General features: G+C 35.4%; 6 protein-coding genes across 9 annotated transcripts; 3 read left to right on the top strand and 3 right to left on the bottom strand.

The window, feature by feature from the left end:
* Positions 1-539: 539 nt before the first annotated feature.
* Positions 540-5,594, top strand: LOC117931878 (BTB/POZ domain-containing protein POB1-like). Of its 2 annotated transcripts, none has more exons than XM_034852949.1 (6): positions 540-947; positions 2,973-3,092; positions 3,250-3,371; positions 3,464-3,527; positions 3,841-4,120; positions 4,416-5,594. In XM_034852949.1, exons 1-6 carry the CDS (start codon positions 692-694, stop codon positions 5,227-5,229), a joined length of 1,656 nt encoding a protein of 551 aa, XP_034708840.1. In that variant the 5' UTR covers positions 540-691; the 3' UTR covers positions 5,230-5,594. The 2 variants fall into 2 exon arrangements, with proteins under 2 accessions (XP_034708840.1, XP_034708839.1); XM_034852948.1 differs by having other exon boundaries at positions 541-947; positions 2,967-3,092.
* A 1,483-nt stretch (positions 5,595-7,077) lies between these two features.
* Positions 7,078-7,850, top strand: LOC117931883 (eukaryotic translation initiation factor 1A). Its single transcript, XM_034852958.1, has one exon. The coding sequence runs from the start codon at positions 7,186-7,188 to the stop codon at positions 7,621-7,623; it is 438 nt and encodes a 145-aa protein (XP_034708849.1). The 5' UTR covers positions 7,078-7,185; the 3' UTR covers positions 7,624-7,850.
* Positions 7,851-8,057: 207 nt separating this feature from the next.
* LOC117931881 lies at positions 8,058-13,129 on the bottom strand. 3 transcript variants are annotated; one of them, XM_034852952.1, is made up of 3 exons: positions 13,072-13,129; positions 11,799-12,578; positions 8,058-8,308 (listed from the first exon to the last, which is right to left on the bottom strand). In XM_034852952.1, the coding sequence occupies exon 2, from the start codon at positions 12,537-12,539 to the stop codon at positions 11,805-11,807; it is 735 nt and encodes a 244-aa protein (XP_034708843.1). In that variant the 5' UTR covers positions 12,540-12,578; positions 13,072-13,129; the 3' UTR covers positions 8,058-8,308; positions 11,799-11,804. The 3 variants fall into 3 exon arrangements, with proteins under 3 accessions (XP_034708843.1, XP_034708844.1, XP_034708845.1); XM_034852953.1 differs by lacking the exon at positions 13,072-13,129 and adding an exon at positions 12,834-13,034; XM_034852954.1 differs by lacking the exon at positions 13,072-13,129 and adding an exon at positions 12,713-12,810.
* Positions 13,130-14,433: 1,304 nt separating this feature from the next.
* Positions 14,434-17,353, bottom strand: LOC117931882 (protein CURVATURE THYLAKOID 1A, chloroplastic-like). The gene is made up of 5 exons (XM_034852957.1): positions 17,130-17,353; positions 15,574-15,668; positions 15,302-15,409; positions 15,031-15,102; positions 14,434-14,715 (listed from the first exon to the last, which is right to left on the bottom strand). Exons 1-5 carry the CDS (start codon positions 17,287-17,289, stop codon positions 14,650-14,652), a joined length of 501 nt encoding a protein of 166 aa, XP_034708848.1. The 5' UTR covers positions 17,290-17,353; the 3' UTR covers positions 14,434-14,649.
* A 1,431-nt stretch (positions 17,354-18,784) lies between these two features.
* LOC117931880 lies at positions 18,785-20,247 on the top strand. Its single transcript, XM_034852951.1, has one exon. It carries the CDS (start codon positions 19,243-19,245, stop codon positions 20,119-20,121), a length of 879 nt encoding a protein of 292 aa, XP_034708842.1. The 5' UTR covers positions 18,785-19,242; the 3' UTR covers positions 20,122-20,247.
* On the bottom strand, positions 20,212-23,998 carry LOC117931879 (GDSL esterase/lipase At4g01130). The gene is made up of 5 exons (XM_034852950.1): positions 23,686-23,998; positions 21,376-21,585; positions 21,053-21,210; positions 20,703-20,973; positions 20,212-20,614 (listed from the first exon to the last, which is right to left on the bottom strand). Exons 1-5 carry the CDS (start codon positions 23,927-23,929, stop codon positions 20,346-20,348), a joined length of 1,152 nt encoding a protein of 383 aa, XP_034708841.1. The 5' UTR covers positions 23,930-23,998; the 3' UTR covers positions 20,212-20,345.
* Positions 23,999-24,865: the final 867 nt, after the last annotated feature.

The raw sequence follows: 24,865 nt of genomic DNA on the forward strand, positions 1-24,865 counted from the left end.
AGAATTGGTAAAAACAATTTATTTTTATTTTCTAAAAATTATTTCTATTTCACTTTGCTTTTAAAAATTATTTTTAAAAAATGATGACTAAACAATATTAAAAATTTAAAAGATAAATAAAAAATCGTTTTTAAATCATACTATCAGACAAACTCTAATATATTTGTGATTAATTAAATAAATTATTCTAATATTAAATATATCATTTTTTTAAAGAAAATTTTGAAAATACCAAATTAGTGTTCACTTTTTCATTTTTGTAAACCCATCTTTCCAAAAATGGAAAATTTAATTAGAAAATGTAATATAATAAATAATGAACAAATAAAGATAAAGAAATTCTCTTAATATTTGATTTACTACATATTTATATAAAAAAAATTAAAAATATTTTTGCCAGTGATGACCAATAAAATGATGCCACGTGCTAAAATTTGTAAGAATAACAAGTTCATTTACACGGAAGGTAGGCCGCTCACAGGAGAGGACTTTTCCGTGTCGATTTCAATATAAATATATATTTTGTCAGTCGTTGGAATTCGAACCCGATTCGTCTCCAGCTAAACGACGTCGTTTCATCGACACTAGGGTTTTTCTCCTCCATCTTCAATCTCCCATCTTCCATCTTCCATCTTCGACTCTGTGGAGGAGAGGGAAGAGGATAGAAGAGAAGAGAGAGAAGACACCCCAGATGAGAGATTCCAACACGGATCTGTTCGACCCGAGAACGGCCATGGACTCCGATTCCTCACCGGGATCCACACCCACGGTTTCGTCTTGCGATTTCGGATTCGCCTTCAATGACAGTAACTTCTCCGATCGGGTTCTGCGGATCGAGATCATGGCGGGGTCGCAGGATTCGAGGTCTGAAGGTGAGGGATGCACGAGCATCGCTGATTGGGCTAGGCACCGTAAGAGGAGGAGAGAAGATATCAAGAAGGAGAACGGTTTGTGTGTTTTTTCTTTTTTTCTTTTTGCCTCTGTTTGGTTTCCCGGAAAGCAGAGGACAGGGGGAAAGAAAAATTAATTTCGGTGAATTTCTTTTCTTTTGGTTTAGTGGGGAAAAATGAAAATTAGGTCGATACCTTCTTTTTGGCTGCCGGGAAATCTAGGGAAAAGAAAAGAGAACTGAAATTTTGACTTATTAGGTCTTTTGGAAACTGAAACTAAGCTAAGTAATCTCCAATTTCATGGATTTTCTGAGATATGGTATGTGGTTTCTTTTCAAAATAATTTTCGTACCCCCTCTTCGGTTGCTGGAAGAGCAGAGAGAAACGGGGAAGAAAATAAATTTTAGAGGATAATTAGTTTGTTTTTCTAGGTTTTTTTTTTTTTTTTTTCCTTTTTTTCTATCAAGCTAACTAGTCGTTGGTTGGGTTTGTATGCCCACTATTTGGCTGCCGAAAAGGTTGGGAAAAGAAAAGAGGACTGAAATTTTGACTTTTTCGGTATTTTGGGAAATGAGACCAAGCCATCTTATTATCAAATTTCATTCTTGATCTTTCAGAAAGGAGATCCATTTGTGTTTTTCTCTTTATTTTCCATCGCCTCCGTTAGGTTGTTGGGAAAGCAGGGGAGGGAAAAGAAAATGAATTTAGGACCTTTTTTGGATGGCAAAAAATAATCATCACAATTCAACCGAAAAATAGTCTTCAATGGAATTGTATGCCCTCTCTTTGGCTGTTGACATAGCTGAGGAAAAGAAGAAAAACTTGAAAACTTGACTGGTAGGTATCTTGGAAAATGAAATTAAGCTGTGTTATAGTCAAAAAGGAAAATAATTTGAGTTGTACTTGTGGCAAATCTTTCTTTTAGATGGTGCCTAACAAAATGAACAGTTGCACAAGGAATTGACTTCTACATTTTTGGCCCCAAAGCAACACAAATTATGATTAAGAGAGTTTCTATTTCACTTTTCTCTTCTTTTAGTTTCTCAGATACCAAACAGAGTATTTTAGTGTTATTTGAATTTATTTTTTTTCAAGTTCAATATTCAATCCTTTGTTTTAACTGGAAAAACTTTACTGTACATGTTCCTTCCTTAGACTTAAAATATTGCTTTGGATATTAATTTGTAGAGTGAGGTTTCAAACGGTTTCTTGTGTATAAGAACTAGATGGAGTGTAAATTCTCTTCATATAGTGCTTGTTACATAATTTTGACATGGGTTTTACATATCAATTTGCATGTCAAATATTAATATCTATGAGATGGCAAAATATTATGCAAGCCCAAATTTTGTCACGGGTTGAGGTACATATTAAAGATCTTGCTTGAGGAGAAACTTTTTCTCATAGAATGAGTGTCTTGACTTTGGAGGAGAAAGTTCCATGCCCTATGAGTTCTATATTTTTTTTCCTAAAACAGCATTAAGAATCCCTGGTTTTCCTTTCATTTTTCTTGTGGCTTTGTCATTACCTCTTTTCAGTCGGATTTGAGGATGTCCCAAGTTAGTTTCTCCCATTGTATAGCTCACTGTCAGGCTGTCATGATGATATTTTTGTGGAAGTAATGGGTGTCATGTTGTCTTGTCCTCATAATGGACAATTTGGAATGAATCAATGTAGAGAGAAGCAAATTCAAATCGTGTGAGTCTGAAATAACAGATCTCTCTCCTTCTCTCTCTCTTAGCATGCTCGTTGTGTGTGCTTACAGATGGGATCAGTTCGTGTTATTTGACCCCTTAAATTAAATATAATCATGGTTAATAGCAGAATAGGCAGTGATGTGATGCTGCATGTTGATGCATGTGTTTCCCATAAACTCTTGTAGAGCATTATATAGAGGGTTGAGAGCTAACAATGGATCCTGGGTGCAGTGCCTCACTCTGTTATTGTTTCATTGCATAATAAGTTTAATGCTTTATAATAATATGCTTCTATCATGCACATTTCAGAAGTTAATTACCTTATATGCTTATATATGTATTTAAATTGATGTTAATCAATATTTACTATCTGTTTTAGGTGCAGATATTGTTGCTTGTCCTGAGGAACAGATTTTAAATTGTAACCAGCCTGACGTGGATGATGTTGTGGCCTGTGAAAATGAAGACGAGGAAGTAGTTGCGATGATTGAAGAATCTGCATCAGGTATTGGAATAATTTAAGGTGCACAGTAAAGTTGTAACTCTTGGCTCTTGTAACAAGGGTGACTTTTTTTTCAATCTAAGGGCTGCAACTGTTAACTCTCGGGCTCCATATGTCCATCTGTTACTAGAAAATTTTCAAGCCTGCTCTACTTTTGTAGGTGATGAAGCTGAAGTTGGCAATAATTCAGCCTGGAACATGGATTGTTCTACAGTTGTGAGAATTAAAACTCTACACATTAGCTCTCCTATTTTAGCTGCAAAAAGTCCATTTTTCTATAAGGTAAAGATCACTGTTATAATGGAAGTTGATCTCATTCTATTACTTGCTTAAATTGCTGGATGATGTTTACTGTTCTTCCTTTCCATCTTCAGCTCTTCTCAAATGGGATGAGGGAGTCAGAGCAGAGGCATGTAACTTTACGAATTAACGCCTCTGGTATGCACAGTTATCACCTCTTTCTACTTTCTGAGTCGGTTCACTTTATGGAAATTGTAAATTATTGGTTTGGTGATCTTTTGCTCAATGATGGGTGCTCATTTTTAACCATCACTAGTCAGTTGTAGTTGTATTGCCATATGAAATTGGTTTAGATTTGTCTGCATGCAAGTTGTTTTTTTTTTTTTTTTTGGTAGTAATTTCATTCATGTTCCAATTGTTCGATTGAAATATGTGTTTTGTTTCAGCAATTTTTCAGTTTGGGTGTAAACCCACCTTTCCAACCATTTATCATTTTTACTCATTGATACAGAGGAAGCTGCTCTCATGGAGCTCTTGAATTTCATGTATAGCAATACCCTATCCACTAGTACAGCTCCTGGTTTGCTGGATGTGCTGATGGCTGCTGATAAATTTGAGGTTGCTTCATGTATGAGGCACTGCAGCAGACTCTTAAGGAACTTACCCATGACACCTGAATCTGCATTGCTCTATCTAGAGCTTCCTTCTAGTGTCTTAATGGCCGAGGCAGTTCAGCCTTTAACAGATGCAGCCAAGCAGTACCTTGCTGGTCGTTACAAGGATATAACCAAGTAAGCTTCTTTCACACATGGTATAGTCTATTCACTGACTTGATATTTGGAAACCCTTTCACAACATTTCCTTTTCCTTACCCTCTTAATGAATGGGCATATCTTCATTGCCTGAGTTGGTTGTTGCACTAAAAAGTCAGGAGGACTTAAATATGGTGAATTGATATGCATTTAGAAGAACAAAGTGTGAAAAAAGAAGCAAAATTCATCTGGAAAATGGTCCTTAACATCCGTAGGGATGATAGTGTTTGGAGGCTGATTCATGATTTTGTTTTCTTTTTTCATTTAAAACCAGGTTTCAAGAAGAGGTGATGGCCTTGCCCCTTGCTGGGATTGAAGCAGTTTTGTCCAGTGATGATCTCCAGGTTGCATCAGAGGATGCAGTGTATGATTTTGTGTTGAAGTGGGCCAGGGCTCAGTACCCAAAATTGGAGGAGCGGCGTGAAATCCTTGGTACACGCCTGGGCCGCTTCATCCGCTTCCCCTATATGACCTGCAGGAAGCTTAAGAAGGTTCTAACCTGCAATGACTTTGATCACGACCTTGCATCCAAGGCTGTGCTGGAGGCTCTATTTTTCAAGGCCGAGGCCCCTCATCGGCAGCGAAGCCTGGCTGCAGAGGACTCCGCCCTCACCAACCGTCGCTTCGTGGAGCGGGCCTACAAGTATCGTCCAGTCAAGGTTGTGGAGTTTGAACTTCCTCGACAGCAATGTGTTGTTTACCTGGATCTAAAGCGGGAGGAGTGCATAAATCTATTCCCATCCGGACGGGTATATTCTCAGGCATTCCACTTGGGGGGACAAGGCTTCTTCCTCTCAGCACACTGCAACATGGACCAGCAGAGCTCTATCCATTGCTTTGGCCTGTTTCTGGGAATGCAAGAAAAGGGTTCAGTGACTTTCGCCGTAGACTACGAGTTTGCAGCAAGGTCAAAACCAACAGAGGAGTACATCAGCAAATACAAAGGAAACTACACATTCACAGGAGGCAAGGCAGTTGGGTACCGAAACTTATTTGCCATACCATGGACCTCCTTTGTGGCTGAAGACAGTCTATACTTCATCAACGGTATCCTCCATCTCAGGGCCGAGCTTACCATCAGACACTAATACACATCCCCCCTGAATCTCTGCCCTCAAAGCATTTCAGGCTGAGCTCCCCTTTTCTGCCCTTGGCTTGATTGAAGTGGTAGTGGTTGTATCATATAAGATGTTGCTTCTGTTCCAGGCCTAAACCTAGGTCCAGGATGGATATGGAGGAAAGTGTAAATGGGAGAGGAGAGGAGAGAAGGGAGAGTAGTGGAGTGCCAGAGGGGGAGGAGTTGGGGTTGTGTTAGGGACTTAGGGGTGAGTGATGGTTTTGTGTTTTGTTGTTGGGTGGTGGTTGTTGTTTCTGTTCTTCTGAACTGGTTCAGTTAAAAAAGAACTTAATTTGAAAATTATACAAGTCAATCTACTGCTCTCTCTTGCTTCTATTCCTAGCCAGTTTTTGGCTTGGATTGTAGTTCGAACTTTCCATTGGATTTTACTTTAGATAACCTATTTTAAAAATGGGAAGATTGTGTTTTGCTTCAGACATTTGAAAAAAATTAGATAAAAAGAATGGTAGAACCACGTAACAAGTGATTAAAAATAATCTCTCTTATTAAATAAATTTATTATATTTTATAAATTTATTTTTTTCTTTCAAATAAATATATCAAAATGCATTTTTTTTTTTCAAATATTACAATTTTTTTCTTAAAAATATCTAAAAGAAATTTTGTGGTTAATTTTAATATAAAGTATGAAGGGTTGAATAAGTGGTCTTTAAATTAATTCTTAAATTAATACTTTATTATAAATTTTAATATAAGTAAAATTAAACGTAGTAATGAACATAGTATTTGGTGTTAAAAACCGTGAATGGTCTAATAATCTACTAATCCTTTTCCTACTCTACATTATGTTGTCTTTGATTCGTAAAAGTCTATCTTTTTTATTAAATAAAATATCTCTATTTAAGATTTTTTTTAAAATTTTTTAATTTTAGAATCAAATGCAAATTTAGAGATCAACTTAGTTTTAAAACATATTCCTAAAAAAAAAGCAAATAAACACAATTCTTAAACTTATGAAAGCCAATTTTTTGAATTAGAAATATAATATAAATCAAATTATAAAATATAAAGCATCATCTTCGTAATTTCTTATATTAGTCATTTTAAAATTTTTATCAATCATAAAAGAATATTTACCTTAAATTTTAAAGTTTCAAATAACCCAAATTTGAATTTGATGTGAATTTGAATTTGTTAAAGTCCAAAGTCATTTTGAAACCAATAAGACACGATGAAATATATTGCATCTAATTAGTAAAAATTTTCAATTAAATAAAATAAGTTAATAATATCTTTATTAGATAAAAGTAGTCTCTAGACTATTAAAAGTTTTTAACCAAAAATGGGCTTTGAGATTAAGACTTTTGGGGTTTTAATTATCTTTCAAAAAGGTAAGACACTTTTTTTAATTACTTTTTAGAGAAAAAAAAAAAAGTCTTCTAATTTAAAGAAAAAAATAACAAAATTGTTGAAATTTATTCTAAAAATAAGTTGTTTTTTAAAAATATTAATAATTATATTTTTATAGAATATTTAAAATAATAATTAAAAATGTAAAAAAAAAATTTGAAAGTTTTTACATCATATTGGATTGAGGAACTAAGGTGTGCTTTCACTTTTTTTTTTTTTTTTTTTTTTTTCCTTTTAAAAAATGGAATATGTTCAAAAACATTTACATTAAATCCAAAAACTTGCCTGGCAAGGCATCCAAAAAAGTAGTTTATTTCTACATCATGAAACGACACCGTTTTACAGAGTTCTGTTGTCCGCAGCACCGCCACAAGTAAACCCAACCTAAATCCACAAATGCGTGAGCCCAACGCCATCCTATATATATATAAGACCCAGAGAACTTTTCTTTGACTCGTTTCATAACATTACCCAAAGATTTTGAAGATCGAGAGGTTAGGGTCTGCGAAAACAGAAATCGAAAGAAACCTAGGGTTAGGATTTCCGGGAGAGAAGGATGCCAAAGAACAAGGGAAAGGGAGGTAAGAACAGGAAGAGAGGAAAGAACGAGGCCGACGATGAGAAGCGGGAGCTTGTCTTCAAGGAAGACGGCCAGGAGTACGCTCAGGTGCTCCGTATGCTCGGCAACGGCCGCTGTGAGGCCATGTGCATCGATGGCACCAAGCGCCTCTGCCACATCCGCGGCAAGATGCACAAGAAGGTCTGGATCGCTGCCGGCGACATCATCCTAGTCGGTCTTCGTGATTACCAGGACGACAAGGCCGACGTCATCCTCAAGTACATGCCCGACGAGGCTCGTCTTCTGAAGGCGTATGGTGAGCTTCCGGAGAATACCAGGCTCAACGAGGGTATCGCCGGCGGTCTCGACGAGGAGGACGAAGGCGCGGGTGACGATTACATCGAGTTCGAGGACGAGGACATCGACAAAATCTAGATGCCGATCTAGGGTTTTTTATTCGCTCACTCTCGCCGTATATCGGCGAGGGTTTTTTTTCTCTTTTCTTTTTTCACTTTTTGGATACCTGATGGACGGAATATTGCGGTCTTGAGGATTGCTTGTAATACTGAATGTTAGGGTTACGGTGTGGGTAATTTCGGCTTTATATATTAATATGGTGACTTCTATGGAATAATAGTGAACTTCCTTTAAAATTAACCTCTCATGATTTTGATGTTCCTGTTTGTGTTGTTTCAATTCTATCTCCTCTTTTTCTCATCTCATCAAGAATTTGATGACGAATTGCATTTTTTTGGTTTACAGTAGTGTGAAAGACGAATTAGTTATCCCTCTGTTTGGCTGCTACGAAAGCCAAGGGAAACAAAGAAAATTTAAACTTTAGACCATTGACACATCAAAAGGAGAGAGAGTGTGGCCTGAAAAAGTAAAAGCATGTTTTGCCATGTATTTATGGGTTCAGTTGAAGTTCAAATATCTAAAAAAATAAAAACCAACGCTCAACAGTTCCAATTTAGAACCCCGAAACAACAATTTATTGCATTGCATTTTAAGAGCTGCTGGATGCTTCACTGCTTTCCCTCAACCCCATAAATATGAGGGACTTCCAACTTCTGCATCCACCATGGTCACTCCCAACAACTCAAGAGTAAAATAGCCACATCTGCACCACAACATAAGAGACCACATCAAAATGAAACCAAAAAGGATTAAAAGTATACACAAACTTTTTGCTTTCTGAATGTTCTCTCAGTGGAAATAACAGTATCAAACAAGTTTTTGGGTTCTCAAAATTACCCCACATCAGCTGTTGGCGATGAAGGATTCCATAGCATGATACATATTACCAATAAAGAAGCCTACTTCTCAGATAGTTTTTCTGTTAGAGACTATGATCTCAGAACACCAAGTCCAAGTCTCAGTTTTTTTCTCATTGCATGTGACAGTTTTCAAAATTTAATCACCACATGAAATTCTTTTTCATCCATATACTTAGTAAGGAGCTTTCTTTACCTATCAAAAATAAAAAATTGCAATTCTTCTTCTTTAAGTTTTATGCTGCCTCAAGCATTTTCTCCAACTAAAACCTTATACTTTAACCCGTATCTCAATTTAATCCATGAACTTTTTGCAATAACGTCAATTCCAAATTATAACCAAATGTCAAATAGGTCCTTTTATTAAGATTTTCCATCAAAATAGATGAACAAACACATTAACAAATTTGATATATTTAAATATATTATATAAAAACTCATGCCAACATGTATATTCTTGTTACAAGGATTTCTCCATCTATTTATTGACAGAAAATCTTAACAAAAGAGCCTATTTGACATTTGGGTATAATTTGAGATTGACGTTACTGCAAAAAGTTCATGGATTAAATTAAGATGCAGATTAAAGTATAATGTGATTTTTGTAATATACTTTTAGTTTATTTTTACTAAGTGTAATTGATGGGATGTTGATGCAAGTATCTACATCATATTTGTTGTAGTGGTCAAGAAAAACAATTCGAAGTATATAGATGGGTTTTAAGTTTCTCTTCAAGTTCAATTTCTCAAGCTTTGGTAAGACATGATTCCTCTTACAAAATTATCTTTCACATGATCTACCAATAAATCCTACATCGTGAATGCACACGTGTTTTTTGTTTGAAACTGATAAGAAACTAAGCTCAAATATATTCTTCAAGGACCTCCTGAGAAAGGGACCAACATTGAAAATACACCTTGAAGATTTGCCAATCAGAAAAATAAATATACTTTGAAGATTTACAACTAACAAGAAGAGAAAGAGAAAAGCTAGTTCCAATGCCCAGCCCTTGATTTGGGATGCCAATGATGATTTGAGTTCCTCTTAAGACTTACCATAGTTGGTTTAGGTTAAGCTTGAGTCTTTTGTTAAGTTTCTACTTTAGTTTATTAAGATTTTATTTTAATTAGTGATTTACTTTTTTATCAAGTCTCTAATTCGTTTAGTCTTCTTTTTATATTAAGATTGTCTTTTAGCTTCTAAAGAATACTCATTCCTATATCTTTTCTCATTCTTGCAAGAAAAGATAAGGAATTAGAGAAGTTTTAGGGAAAAGAATCACAATGGCCTACCATAATATACACCTATATAGTCTTTCAAAGTTGAAAAAAATCAAATTTCTAATAAAAGTTTTTAGCATCTTTGAGGATGTGATTACCTAGAACCTTGGTGTGATTGCTAAAGGATCTATCTTTTCTTTTTCTTTTTTTTCTTTTCTTTTGCTTTCTTTGACCTCTCATTATACAACAAAGAAATAACTTCTATAATGCTTGAATTTTTTAAGATCCCACATCACAGTATCATCATCCAACTCTATTTTTTAATAATCTAAAACAATCTTCTCCAAATTTTCCTTTGCTTTCCTTTCAGCACTTCTTTTTTCCTTTTCTTGATAGGTAAATAAAGTGAGTATAATATATAAAAAGCATCATAAAAGAGCACACCAAAGTACAGAAGACATGTATAGCAATTGCCAAAAGGCACAACCAAAATAAGAGGGAACTACAAAATACTACTCTCTTCCTCAATGAGAACTCAACCAATCAACAAAATCAATTACAAACATTGGTTCCTTTTTGCACCTATTAGATACATCAGACATTGGTCTCTGCCCAATTTCTAGGCACTGTTCATAGATGCCTATCAAAAAAAAATTATTCTACAGATCCTATTTTCCTTGGATGATGTGGGATGTGCAGGAAGAGTATTTGTTTCTCTAGCCTCAATTTTGTGTTCAAAAAAAGCACAAGCAACCTATGAAGACATGGAGCCATAAAAAATTTGCAAGAGAAGATGAGAACATAAGAAGGCAGTCGAGTGTACTCAGAACTGGATAAGAATAAGGAATTGGTCATCACAGAGGGAAGTTAATGGAAGATCAACTAAGATATGATGTACTTAAGACTCTCCATGGGGACCCAAACCTCAGGGTGCTGACTGCCCCACAACAACCAGTACAAGGTAAATTCGGAGTATTATCAGTGACAGGATTTGAACCCAAGACCATGTGCCACTTACTAGGACCACACTTCCTGGTATTCACCTTGACCAACTTGGCTACCCTGGCAGGTATAAGATGTACTAATTATATTTACAAGAATTTGCATTTTGAGAATAATCAATGGCAGTGCCCTCTGACAATGAACCCCTTTCTTGTGAATTCCTTTTGACAAAACAAAAAATAAATAAAATGAAGAATAAGCAGGCTGGACCTCATCAAGATATGGAGTTTAATCAGATTGACAAGACGAGAATTACTCGGAGAGACCTTTTCTGAAGCCTACGAGCAAAATCTCTATGAGAATCAAACACAAGTTTTATGTAGCTGTAATATTGAACTTGAAGAATTTGAATAAGAAATGAGAGCAACCATCCAAGCAATCATTTGGTAAAATATCACAGCTTATTTATCCTAGAGCATAGGGTTAGGATGCAACTCAAAAATGTATGTAAAGAAATTTAGTGATCACAGCTACAAACCCTTTACAGTCCTTGCAATTACAAAATCAAACCTGACTAAGCATGGGCAAATAGCAATAAATCCATGGAACAAGTAAAACACTCAATCACTGTTAACCATGTTTAACTAATATAGGAATCAAAAATTCTTCACTGCCTCACTGAAAAATGATTTAGCCTAAACAGTTACATAAAAAGTATCTGACCCAAGCACAGTTTAATTATGAAAAAATGGTCTAAAATTTTAGGCCCTTTTTTTGGAAACATTTTTTAAAATAATTTTTTGTTCATTAGAATACATTTGACATTTGAAATGGGGTGCTCTTGATAAGAGAAAAAGTTTTGTTTCTTCCTCCATTATTCTTAAAACCCATATGGAGCATAACATCAAATTTTGAAAACTTTTATTAGACCGGCATGAGGGAACCACAGCATAAATTTTTTGCATAAATATCATTTTGAGTGTTAAAATAAGTGGTGTCTTTTTAGGATCAGTGGTGTCCACTGTCCAGTGAGCAATTATATTCAATGTGAGTTTCTCCATTGGAGACAAAGCTCTTATTCATCCATACAACATCGGAAAACCAATTAATCGCTCAAAAAACTCAAAATATCAATGTAGGAAGTAAAAAACAATAAGGAAAATGAACACTAACCTCTGATCATCTGAGCTTCTCCTTGGTAATGCTTCTCTTTGCAGCCTCCATAACCTTCTCGATGTACCCTTCAATGGGAGGTGTCAAAGTAGCCATAAACCTGTTTGCTGGAAATGGAGTCAAATCTGGTACCAATGCTGCAGCCTTCAGATTCTCGGGCAATGCCTCAATGGCTTCCTTCTTCAACCTCAATATTGTACTCTCTGCTGCCTGCCTAGCCCGGTGCCGCCTCATTAAAACCCTACTGTACTCCTTAGCTAGCCGACGACCATCTTCAACAGTCAATTCATATTTAGGAATACTCTCTGCATCTACCAGCCCTAGGGATATCAAGTCCAAACCCGGAGTCCCAATTATCATCGGGGAGTCGAGTTCACTTTTCTTGGACTTATTTTTCTTCAACATCTCGAGCTCCACTCTTCTTGCATTGCTAGTAAGTCCCATTTTCTCTCTCTCCTCCTCCCTCTTCTTCTGTTTCGGAGTCAGATATCGGATTGGCGTTGGAGCAGTCAGGCAAGCATTCTCCAGTTGCTCCATTTTCACCTTGGCTTCATTCCTGGGACCCCGGTCAGCCGCAGCAGCATCAACAGGGCCTTTCTTCTTTGTTATTTTCGATCGCTTCAATGGCTGCCCATCTTTCATTTTGCCTTTACCTTTTGCAGTTCGACTTACAAAGCATTTTTGTATGAATTGATGGGCTAAGCAAGATTTCGATTTCGCAATGCCACTGATTCGGATCATCTTTTACACCACTATCTTGCCTCTTAAAGTGTGCAATTACTGAAAAAAATGAAAAAAAAAAAATCAAAATCTTAACAGTCTGCTTTGGCTGCTGAGGAAGTGCGGAAAAATTAAAGAGACTGCAGGGATGATTATGGGGTTTTGCAATACTTCGGAACGGGGAAAAAAAATACCCTTGCTGGGTTGCGTTGAGGAATTCAGAAAAGAAAATCAAAACAAGCAACGTTCTGTTTGGCTGCTGAGAAATTCGAGAAATTGGAAGAGAAAAGTTTTGAATCTGAATTTTCGCATTACTTGGGAACGAAGAAAACCGAAACCCTTGACTGGGTAAATCCGAAAGACAAAAATCAAACTAGTAAGAATCTGCTTGGTTGCTGAGAAACAGACGTTTTTTAACATGGGACAAAACCCCTCATTGGGGTATAATTCAGAAAACGAAGAATGAGAATAAGAATCCCGCTTCTTTTTCACTTTTCCTCATTTTCTCGGCAACCAAACAATCTACTGCAAAGAGAAGAAAATCGAGAGTTACCGGAGTAGTGACAGCAGCTGAACAACAGTCTAGGGTTTCCCTCTCCCCCTATTTTCACTTTTTCATATTTATATATATATATATATATATATATATATATATATATATTCAGCCACAGTAAAAATAATCCTTATTCCTTACTCTAAAAATCATTTTATGATAATTATTTCTAAATAATTAACTAAAAAGCATTTTTGAAAAATTACAATAATTAAAATAAAATTAGTAAAATTTTTAAATTTGAATCATCTTGATACATAGAGCATAAGAAAGAGCTCTATTCGAGCGGCCTTGGCATATTTTTTATTTAAACTTAAAACTTAAATATATTTAATTATAATTTAATATCAATTCATTTTTATATAAATTTTATTTTGGAATAAAACTTCTACTACTTTAAAATTGTACCATGTTGACGGTATGGATTTTTTATAAGAGTACAACAATTTTAAAAAATAATTTTTAAATTAGCAATAAGAAAAATAATTTCAAATTTATCTTAATTTTGTCTATATAGAAAAGAGAAAAGAAATTGCAAGTAAAAAAACATATCTTCAAAAGACAATTTATGAACTTTTGAAAAAATTATAAAAAATCATATATCCAAGACACGATTTCTAAAATTTAATTTTTTATATGAGAAATCGTTCTTAAAGAGACGATTTCAAAAATTAAAAAATGAGAAATCATCTCTTGAAGAAACGATTTTCACAAAAAAAATCAAGTTCAAGAAGACGATTTCCATACTACAAAAGTGAGAAATTCTCACTTAAAATAAAATAATTAAAAAAACCCAAGTGAGGAATTATTTTTCACTTATAATTTGATGATTTCCCAATTGGATTTTTTTCTTTTTTTTATTATTTTATTTTAAGTAAGAATTTCTCACTTTTGCGATGTAGAAATTGTCTCTTTCGAAAGACGATTTCCTTCTTTATTTTTTTTTCTAAAGTAAGAATTTCTCACACACACACACACATATATCTTTAAAAGACGATTTCTCATATAAAAAATGGAATTTTAGAAATCGTGTCTTAAAAAAACAATTTTTTTTAAAGTTCATAAATCGTCGATTTTTCACTTCTAAATTATTTTCTCTTCCCTATCTCGATAAAAAATATAATTATTTTTCTTACTACGATAATTTATGAATTATTTTTTAAAACTGTTCGTACTCTTATAAAAAAAAATCCTTGACATGACACGTCATGCAAAGGTGACAAAAAATTATAGAGAATAATATGCTTTTATATACACGATATCATAAGGGTAACAAACGAAAAATTGTACCGGATCAACCATAGACTGAGATATAACAGAGGTGATGAGGCATCGAACACTTTCTCATCGATAACAATCACAAAAGCAAACAAGAAAATTGGCAAATTTTATTGCAAGGATGAGCCCGGGGAGATCCAGGAGTGACAAGAAAGCATGCAAAAGCAGCAAAACTAGTCTACATTGCAGAGGAGAGGAGAGCTTGGATGGCCCTTTTACATAAGATACAGAAAAGAACCAATTTAAACCAATGGGTTGAGACTAAATGTAAGGATAAACTCAGCATTTGATCATATTGATCTATTCAGCTCCCGTCACCTTCTTCTTCAGTGCTTCAATGTCTGTGGCCAGCTCTTTTCTGTTTGACTGAAAAGTGACAACAAAAACCCCACCAAGTGTGAACATGTTAGCCAACAAAGTATAATTTGCAAGTAGAAGTATACTTTGGAGAAGACTCAAAAAGGTTTTTTAGTTCAACCAAAATCAAGATTGATATCATGATAATCTCAGGTTCAGATATATTTTAATCGGCTCATATGATCTCTAATCAGTGTTAGTTCAAACTCCTTTGATTACAGTCTTCATTAGGCCATTACATCTCTCCTATTATCAGATCACCTGGAAAATATTTGGTAGAGAAAGTAAATTCGATCTGAAGCATGCCAATGTTTTAGTTTTTACCTTGAAGAGAATGTATCGGTACACGAACCATGCTGTATATCCAAGTCCTACCAACTCCATGATCTTCGGAAGCTGGTAATATTCAGGAAAAGGATAAAGGGAGAGGAATATTTCAGATTGGTTCAGGGGAATATCAAAAGAAAACAATATCATATGTTGCCAAAGAAAACCTATCCTGCTAGGTTAATCAAGGAGTCAACATTCATCGTTTTTTATTTAGTCAAATTAAAGAAAAGGAAGCTTGGACTTTTTCCTTAATCAAACCACCTACCAGTGGAACTGAGTTGACGGCACCAACAACAACTGAGGACAGCCAAACTGCAACTATTGCACCGCCTCCAAAGAGAAATACAGTGGATTTGTTCTCAAGTGCATCCCACTGTTGATAACAGAAGGAAATTCTTTGAGCTAAATGACGATTTTACTTGATGGAAAGAAGCTCTATTAGTAACAAAAGGCTTAATCTAGAACTAGTCGCTTAGAAATTGAGGGGCCAAAAAAAGGCGATTTGCCTCACAACAGTGCCAGGTTTGATGCTCTCACCTTCGCCTTCAAGTCAGTGAATAGCTCTTCAGTATTTAAAGATGTCTCTTCTGAAGAAGAGGCTCTAACCTGGAGCGAAGACAACCTGCGAGACCCTATTCCAAACAAAAACAAAAAGATAGATGTATAGTTATCAAATAGATCATGAAAGAAGGTTGATTATAACATTCATGTGAAAGGACAAGTTTACTCGCTTAGAGAAACTTGCCGGTTCATTGCAAACTACAGGGCAATGTTTTATGTACAAGTGCAACTCTTACCCTAATTTCTTTTTCCAAAGGGCCTTTTAGACTAAACAATTTGGTTTTTGCATGAAATGACGGGCAAAGGGAAAATATAACTTCTGGGATTGTGCCCAAATTTTCCTTTTCTGTATGCCTACAAGCAGAAGGTTACATCTCCTGAACAATTCTCAAAGTTTGCTTGTTTGCTGCTCCAGAAAGGGATATATGCTCAATAAGCAACATGGGACCTTTGTGCTCATATAGATTTTCTCTTTTATTTCATCAGGGGAGATGATGACTATCATATACTGTTCTCATCTCCAGTTTACAAGCCAATTCTAGTTCCAGCTACACATTGAATGTTGCATTTTATCATCCTTCATCATCATTACTCAGCGCCACACAGTGCACAGCAGCCTGTACCAGTGAGCCTAATTCTCATCAAAGGCATATTTACATTTTGCACATAGACACTATCACTCCCATTACCATCCGCTTCAACCCACCGAGTTTCATTACACAAGTCCACATGACCAAGCCGGTCCAAGGCCCAAATCTATGCAAAGAACCTGAAAAAGGAGCACAAGAGATGGGAGGGAATATACTGCTTTTCAGATGATCGCCATTTGCCGCTCATCCAATTTCTGGATATCCCATCAGTGGCACAAAAGGAGTGTAGAGTTGATCTTTAAGAATATATGGAAAGGTGAATTCAACATAAAAACATGTTGGGGCTGGACTCCTTTGATGGTTTTTAGTAATGACCACATGAACCCCACTGAAAAAATGCTATGAGAGTTCTAAAGTTTCAAATATAAGGCATTTAGAAATGAATACTTCCTCAGCAACACCCCTTGCAGTGAAGGATCTAAATTCCATTATTGCTATAATTTTTTTCTCAATTTCCTGTACTTTTTTCATGCATTCCATCATATTCATTCTAAATTATCTTTTTCCCAATTAACAATTCTTCCATCAGGATACATATATATCTCATAGTTATTTTCCCTGCTTGGTTCCCGAGAAAATGCAGGACCCAGAAAGATCAAATTATCACCCCTCAAATGGAATCCACCCAACTCAAAATCAAACTGATTTTATTTAAAAACAAAGAAAAATGGAAAGAAAAAAACTCTGAAAATACTTAGCAAGGAAATTTCCACCACTTGCTCGACAAAATGCCCCAATGAGGGAAATAAAAAATGCATACAGAGGATAAAACGACACACCCTGATAAAAACGCAGCATTTTGTACACTCACACTGTATATGGAGCTGAGTAACGCATCCCATATAATTAAGATTAGCGCCTGATTGAGTTGAAACAGTGTACCTGAAAAGTGGTTGGAAGAAGCAGACAAACGAGGTGGGAGATAAGGCAAGGCGGAACAGCGGGTGGCGGCGTTGGCGGCGGCAGTGGCCGGGAGGCGAGGCATTAGGACCGGCGTGGCCGCCATGGAAGAGGAAGCTACAGCAACGTAAGGCATTGCCATGGATTAGGAATCAATCAACTCTTGGTAGCGTAGTGTTGTTTGCTTTGCTATATCTTCTTCGAGTCCATTCGTTTGGTCTTGAGTCCTTTCGTACTTAGATTTTTCCTTTTGAGCCTGTAGAGTGACACGTGTAGAAATGGAGTATTTTCATTGGTTGATTGGCCTATCTCCAAATCCTCCTCCCTTGGTCACACCTCATACACAACACCATGTTATGTTTTCCAAACCCAATTTGAATTCAAATATCTAAACCCAACCTATAAAAATATTGGATCAAACAAGCTAATTTTGGTAGGCTACAACAACGCTACTTTTAAGTTCGATGAACAAGTTACCTAAATGATAGTAATCAAATGGTTTGTCATTAATAAACATCAATTAATTTCGGATAAAATGATTTATCAGAGATAGGATCTTAGATTTGAACCACAGGAGTGTCACATTGGAGAGATTATTCGAGTGCAACAATACTACTCTTAAACCCGATGAACATCAATGCTTTTGACCTATAGTAGGAGAAAAGTAAAATAATTATTATCTTTTATAATTAATTTATTATTTTTAAATTCATAAAATAATTATGATTCTACTATAATTTTGAAACATGTCTTTAATACATTTTTTTTAATAAATTTCTCAAGCTTTATAACTTTAATTTAATGGCTTTGTAAACAAGAATGAATAAGACCGCAAGTGGGATTGTTTTGGGTTATGGGCTTCTTAACAAGATTGGACTCACATCTGAAATTTTCAGCCCATGTGGCCAAGTTTGGGTTCCCAACTGGACCCACCCCTTCCTTCTCACCAAGTCACCATCGGGCCGAAATGAGCTACATTACAGCCCATATGATTCCTTCTATGTTGACCCAGCACCATAAGTTTGATCCTCCACGTGTCATCCAGGGATTGGTGCCGGCCAGACAATTACCCACTTCCTATCTGTTAGACTAGCAATTAATACACTCATTAAAGAAAATTAATTGAATTATTAATTTCATAATTAGTAGGTCTAGGTCATAAAACTAAAATTTATTTTGACGAACGCATTTTAGTAAAAAGACAATAATACCCCTCTTTCAATTCCTTCGATGCTATTTTCTTATAAAAATTAGGTATTTGAAACCGCTTTTTAGAATTATCGTGAACTGCACTCTAACTTTATTTAAACAATACATAACTTAAAAAAGAGAAAAAATATTATTTCACATAAAAAAAATTATTTTAATTTATATATAAGGTAATTAATAAAAAATTTATAATACCAATATTATCCTTTAAAAATAATTCTAACTTATTGCCTTTGAGAAATATCGGTATGAATAAGTTAAGGAAGGGGAGTGGCCAAGCATAACCATATAATAATGATATTATGTTTGGAAGGGCACAACCTTGTCCTCTCTTGTGGGCTTATTCCACCCAATAACATAGTTGGCAGCACCGTCTTGTATCATAAGATTTCAACTAACCCAACAAATATCAAAAGAAAAAAGAATGAAGAAACAAACCCGTCCAGCAAGTTGGAAAAGGGGCCCCGAAACTGAGTTAGGAGAATAAAGGAAAATGAAGAAACTACTCCAAGAGAAAGGACTTGAAGAATGAGTTGTCACGAAAGAAAATCAGAGACCAAACCCCAAAAAACAACTCAAAAAGGAACCAATCTTTTCTGGGTGCCGGTCTAAATGGCCTTCTCCCCCCATACAATCCAACAACAACAAAGACAACCATTTCACCACCCATTTTCCAATCCCCATCATCACCCACCAATTCCCTCAGATTCCCTAGAAAATTCCCAGATAATTTTGGGGGATTTCACTCGAAGTCCTCGTGTTGTTTCATGGGGGTCTTGAATATGGATGTGGGGTTGAGTGGTTGCAGGGTTTTTTATGATTATAGGCCAGTTTAGTTCAAGGAATTGGCATGAAACTGTGAAGAATTTTCTGGCTAATTACGGTGATGGGGTCTAGAAGGAGATGGGGTTGCAGCATCTGGGTGATGTTTTGTTTATCAGCATTGTCGTTTGCGGAAGGTCTGAATGGCTATGACCCTGAGTCCTTAGATGCTTTTGTTCATCATCAAGCTTGGAAGGCTCTGGCAAGGCCTTATACAGGCAGACTGTACAGAGTTCACCTCCCTGCAAATTTTTCCACCATGGAAGTCTCTGTTGTTCGTCTTAGAAGTGGGAGTTTATGGCTAAGAGGAGTGAATTTCAGCTCCTTTCATATCCCTCGAAGGACTCTGCCAATGCCTTATGTGAAAAGGCTGGCCATAGTCTATGAAAACTTGGGGAACTGGTCTTCTGATTACTACAAAGTACCCGGTTTTTCGCTTGTTTCCCCTGTTGTTGGCTTCATGGCCTATGATGCCACAAATCTGAGCGCCTTAGGCAATCTCAAGATCAATTTCAGCATCTCGGGGGACCCCATTTCAGTTCATTTTCCCAGCATTTTAGTACCAAAAGATGAAAATGAGACCAAATGTGTCACATTTGGAGATGATGGATCGGTTCAATTCAGTAACATGACTACCCCAAATGTGTGTTTTGCACAAGGCCAGGGCCATTTTTCTGTTGTTGTTCCAGCTTCACCAGTGAAGAAACAGAGGTGGTGGAAGTGGTGGGCGGTTGGATTCGGAGGCGGTTTTGCAGGACTGATTATAGCGGCTGTGGCTGTACTGGCTGTTGTTAAGGTAGTGAAGAAGAAGAAACTGGAAGAAATGGAGAGAAAATCAGAAAACAGCGAAGCTCTCAACACAGTCTGGATAGGGAGAAGCAAAATCCCTTCTGCAACAATGATCAGAACACAGCCTGTTCTTGAGAATGCATATGTTCCTTGAATTCTCCTTCAGTTTTCTTTTCACCTTCTTTACACAAAAATGCAGATACTTTTGTATTCCAACACATTAGATTAATTAAAGAAAAATTTGTTCTAGATTCATGACAAGAAGGTCTAATTTATTACCTCTGATGAGAGTCTCCCTTATAGTTATTGGAATTCTAGTTATCTGAATAATGTATCTAAGAGTAATAATCCCCACCATAATGAGTCTCCATTAAGAAATCAACCTATAGGTTGAAGGTCACAGAGCTTACTGATTGGGAAAGGAGGATCAAAATAATTGCCCTTGAGAATGGCCTCTGTCACAATCTTATTTGCAGCTTCTGTTGAATGCACCCCATCCCAGCTCACATAGCTCTGAGGATCACTGCAAGCTTCTGCTGTGACATTCCTACCATTCACCACCTGTTTCCTTCCACAGAAAATTTTCGGGTCAAAGTTGTAGGCACCACCGCCATGTCCACAGCATGCTTTGGTGCTATACTTGAGACCTGTCCCAAATCAAGCCAGAAAAAAATCAACAATGGCAAAGATCCAAAAACCTGACAAAGTAACAGTTTTTCATGCTACATGCAATACCATGAAGTGTGGGATGTTGGAAGAGCTCTAGCAGCACATCATGAGTGTTCACATATATGACAGAGGCATCTGGGAGAAGCTTTCTGGTTTGGCTCAGTGCCTCCTTCAGCATATTGTTATAGTCCACCACTGCCCTGTTGTAAGAGACTAGACACCCGAATTCATCGATGTCTGAACTGTTGTGTTTCAGCTGCACCAGAAGTGCTGGATAACAACCTACTGGTGCAAGATTAAGAACCAGAAACGTGTGGCCGCCTAGCTCGTATAGCTCCTTCAAGTTCAAGCTCATTCAGCTAAGTAGGCTAGTTCAAGGCTGCAAATAGATCAAAGACTAGACTTGAAAGACTCACCTTGATGGTGCCTGCAATTTGGGAGATGACTTGAGGAAGATACTGCTTGACTCCATCTATGCCAATGGCAGCCAAGTTGGAAGTGAAATCATTCTGACCAATATAGAACGTGTAGAGGGATTTCGCGAAAATGTCAGGTTGAGGAAGATAACTTGATCCTAGAAACAATAGCTAAACTTCAGAAACATCAAGGCAAAGTTTGTCATCCTGAACTAAGAGTACTAAACATTTAGGGACATGTTTAAGGCCATTTAAAGGATCAAATTCTGAAGAAAAAGATCGAATCGAGGCGTGAGAATTATGCAATGATGTAAAGATGGTACCTGAGAAGTGATGTTCTTCAACTAGAACCTTGAATTGCTTCATTTGGTTGAGCTGAATGGCCAGGGAAAATGGGCTGATGCCAGTGACAAATAAGGAAGTGTTTGGCAGGAGCACAGTGGATGCCAATGTTGCATAGTTGGCTCCATGTCTATAATCAGACCCAATTGACTGCAGATATGGGCTTATAAATGGCAGCCCTAGAGCTTGAGCTGCCAGAGAAAAAAAATAAAAAAAAGAGGGATTATTTCAATTAACTTGGCTCTGCAGTTTTGGCTTTTTGAAGGCTACCAATATTCCCAAGATAGGAAGCATGCGATTATGAAATCCGAATGAATCATGATTTCATTCAAATGACCCAATTCCCTAATCAAATTTTCCTAAACCTTCACACATTTAGGTAGTCTTTGTTTTTTTGACTTTTTGCCGAAAACCATTTAATTTTAGAATTTAGGTTGTTTGTTTTTTTACTTTTTCATGACTTATTCTAAATTTTTTACTAAATAAAAAAAGTCAAAATATATGATTTTTTCTAAATAAAAAAAATAACACAATGGTTTTTTTTACTTTTTAATACTTAATAGAAATAAAATACTACAAAAACAAACAACCTAATATTTAATACTATTAAGTATTAAGGTTCTATTTAGAATTAAGTAAAAAAACAAACACCACCTTAAACTCCATTTGACAATATTTTTAGCTTAAAAAACATTTCTAAACAAAATTAAACCTTTAGCAAAATTGAAAAGCACTTGATAGGTGATTTCCCAAAAAAATATCTTTTAAAAAAAAAATTGACTAAAAGCACTTTGAAATCCACTCTTATTTTGAAAATCCATCCATAAATTTTTCTTACTTCATTCAAGAGATTTGAAGGAACGTATTAGAAGAAGTTGTTCATAAGTATGGAAATGATTTTGAATGGGGTTAAAAAGTGCTTCAGTTAAAAAATTAGGTATTTGATAAATTTTTTTAAATATTTAAAATGATTGTTAGGTAATTAATTGACCGTGATTTTTCCAAAAATCATTTTATATATATAACTCAAAACACAATCAAAATACCTTTTTTTTTAGTTTATATCTAATTATTTAATATTTGTTTATTAAAACACTTTTAATGATAATGTTTTTAACAAAAATATTACAAATAAAGGTATTTCAATCAAAATCATTTTCAAATGAACTCTTCTATTATTAACATTTTTCTTCAAAATATCTTTTGTCTTGAGTGTTAATAGAAAAATGAGTGACAAAAAAAATATGATGACTTGATTCGGGTCCAAGTTTTGTAAAACAATGTAAAAGGGCCTTTTTTAATTGTCGAAGATATTCTTAAACATTAGGAAAATAGCATGATATTATGGTAGCACTTAGTCACTTATAAAATAAGAAATCTAAATTGTTGGATGTGTAATGAGATTTACGTCGTACAATGATAGTACAAACGAGTGGAATATAGGTATAACGATACAAGCAAATAAGACTATGGTACAAATAACGATATTAAAAATGTATGTATGATACCATCTGATTAATGATGTGAAAGTCAAGTTATACCAAACATCTAAATTTCTTAAAAAACCGTTTCTAATTGTGAGAAAATGTTATTAAACATCATAAAATGCAAGTCCAACTTTTCTGAAATTTCTAAGCGTCCCCAAGCATTCTTAAACATGATCAAGCGTTTCTAACCCTTAATAAATCATTCCCAAACGCAACCTTAATTCTCCTTCCCTGAGAATCTATTTTTCTCTTAGTGAACTAAAAAGCTAGAAGACAGCGAAGCCGAACTGTGGAGTTGAAGGAGCCAATAATTCAAAATCATATCAAGGGTACCTCATGAACTTCAGACAAAAATCTACAAATAATTGATGTATCCTCCTATTTGAGAATAATTGACAGCTTCGCATTTTCCAGCTAGGCCTTGTGTCTTTTAGTTGGGATTGGGAAGTATAACAGGCTGAAACCGCCCATTTCCCCGTTAAAGTGGGCCAGAACTTTCCTAAACAGAGGTGAAAAGGTCAAGGAAAACAGAGTCATTGGATCTGCATTCATTCCCACCTACCAAACACCCCCTAATCTCAGTTCTAGTTTACAGAACCATGCAATGTGTATCAAATTACATTACACGTTCTTCAGGACAAAAAACAGAGACACCCACGTTCTTCTCCTCTGACAAAACCCATTATCCTCCGTTTGGTTAGCAAGAAAAATGCAGGAAAAAGAAGCAGAAACGGATTCTGGGTCATATGACTAAAAGAGTTCAAATTGTCCAACTACTTTGGACTTGGGTGTCTTGAAAATTACCTAAAAAATCAAGAATAAGCCTCCCATCACAAGCCCGTCCAGAGGGCTTCTTGAAGAAGGTCATGCCATTGGGTGGAGACGGTGCCGGAAAAGCTGCCCAGAAGCCGCCGGTGTCGGAGTTTGAGTCGCCGAAGTTAAAGATAGCCTTGAATTCACATTTGGGTTCAGTTGAAAGTGATGAGACTGCCATAAACACTACGAAAATCACTGTGAATGTGGAAATTTCTGGTGCTGACAGCTTCATCTTTCAGCTTGGAGAAGCAGACTGGGAAGAGAAAACAGAGCAAAAGTGCTTTTAGCCTTATTTACCTGATTTACGCATGGCTTTTGAATTTTTTATTTTATTTTTTTTCTATATTCTTATCCGAAATTTGATTATTCTATACTCTTTTGTTTCTATATATAGATATCCACTTTCACCTTATTGGATTTAACTTGGAGGGCCTGGGCCCAAGTCATGTATTCTTTTTATTCCTGATAAACAGTGGCTGGGCCCAAAATAAATCCAGACAGCTTGTTTGGGCTTGAGCTGAATGACTTCAGTCAAAGTTTTAGGCCCAAGTCATACTCTTTATTCTTGTAAACACGATTAACTGTTTTTAAGAAAATTACCTATCAAATGTTTTTCCATAAAACACTACTAGTGATTTTTGAAAATTTTAAAAGTATTTCTTAAATTATGTCAAATACTTCATTTTCCTTCAAAAATATTTTTTAGAATAAAAATGTTTTTAAAAAACACTGCAAAACAAAAGTCTCAGAATATCTTCATTTTTAATAACCTTGAAATGATATTAAAAAATTATTATATAATATGACATTCATTATAATAATAAAAAAGCAAAAAAAAAATTGATTGGAGATTTGGGGTAGCGGATGCCAAAAATTTGGGAGGAGTATTGAACAACTTAAAAAAGAAAAAATAAAAATTTGTGTGTGGTTTTAATATATTTCTTTTTTTTGTTTTTTTTTAAATAGAAAATAATAGTAATTTTTATATGAAACTAAAGAATTTTTTAAAACTTATCTTGAAAAATAATGATTTAAAAATTCAACTTATTTTTTTTATAAAAAAAAAAAAAAAAATTCTACCCTAGTTTACCAACATAAGACAAATTCATCTTTTTTTTTATTAAAAAAATAAATAAATAAAGTTATAATTATTTTCCATATTTAAAAA

The sequence above is a fragment of the Vitis riparia genome, chromosome 15, assembly GCF_004353265.1.
Source record: "Vitis riparia cultivar Riparia Gloire de Montpellier isolate 1030 chromosome 15, EGFV_Vit.rip_1.0, whole genome shotgun sequence".
In the NCBI taxonomy this organism is placed as follows: domain Eukaryota; kingdom Viridiplantae; phylum Streptophyta; class Magnoliopsida; order Vitales; family Vitaceae; genus Vitis; species Vitis riparia.

Excerpts from the sequence above, each read along its gene's own strand:
- LOC117931878 (XM_034852948.1), top strand. The coding sequence starts at position 692 with ATGAGAGATTCCAACACGGATCTGTTCGACCCGAGAACGGCCATGGAC. Across the intron at positions 948-2,966 it reads AGATATCAAGAAGGAGAACG|GTGCAGATATTGTTGCTTGT; the intron begins GTTTGTGTGTTT and ends TATCTGTTTTAG. Across the intron at positions 3,372-3,463 it reads AAAGTCCATTTTTCTATAAG|CTCTTCTCAAATGGGATGAG; the intron begins GTAAAGATCACT and ends TTCCATCTTCAG.
- LOC117931883 (XM_034852958.1), top strand. The coding sequence starts at position 7,186 with ATGCCAAAGAACAAGGGAAAGGGAGGTAAGAACAGGAAGAGAGGAAAG.
- LOC117931881 (XM_034852952.1), bottom strand. The coding sequence starts at position 12,539 with ATGATCCGAATCAGTGGCATTGCGAAATCGAAATCTTGCTTAGCCCAT.
- LOC117931882 (XM_034852957.1), bottom strand. The coding sequence starts at position 17,289 with ATGGCAATGCCTTACGTTGCTGTAGCTTCCTCTTCCATGGCGGCCACG. Across the intron at positions 15,410-15,573 it reads TCACTGACTTGAAGGCGAAG|TGGGATGCACTTGAGAACAA; the intron begins GTGAGAGCATCA and ends TGTTATCAACAG. Across the intron at positions 14,716-15,030 it reads ACCGATACATTCTCTTCAAG|TCAAACAGAAAAGAGCTGGC; the intron begins GTAAAAACTAAA and ends GTCACTTTTCAG.
- LOC117931880 (XM_034852951.1), top strand. The coding sequence starts at position 19,243 with ATGGGGTCTAGAAGGAGATGGGGTTGCAGCATCTGGGTGATGTTTTGT.
- LOC117931879 (XM_034852950.1), bottom strand. The coding sequence starts at position 23,929 with ATGAAGCTGTCAGCACCAGAAATTTCCACATTCACAGTGATTTTCGTA. Across the intron at positions 21,586-23,685 it reads GCTTATTCTTGATTTTTTAG|CTCAAGCTCTAGGGCTGCCA; the intron begins GTAATTTTCAAG and ends TTTCTCTGGCAG. Across the intron at positions 20,615-20,702 it reads CCAACATCCCACACTTCATG|GTCTCAAGTATAGCACCAAA; the intron begins GTATTGCATGTA and ends GATTTGGGACAG.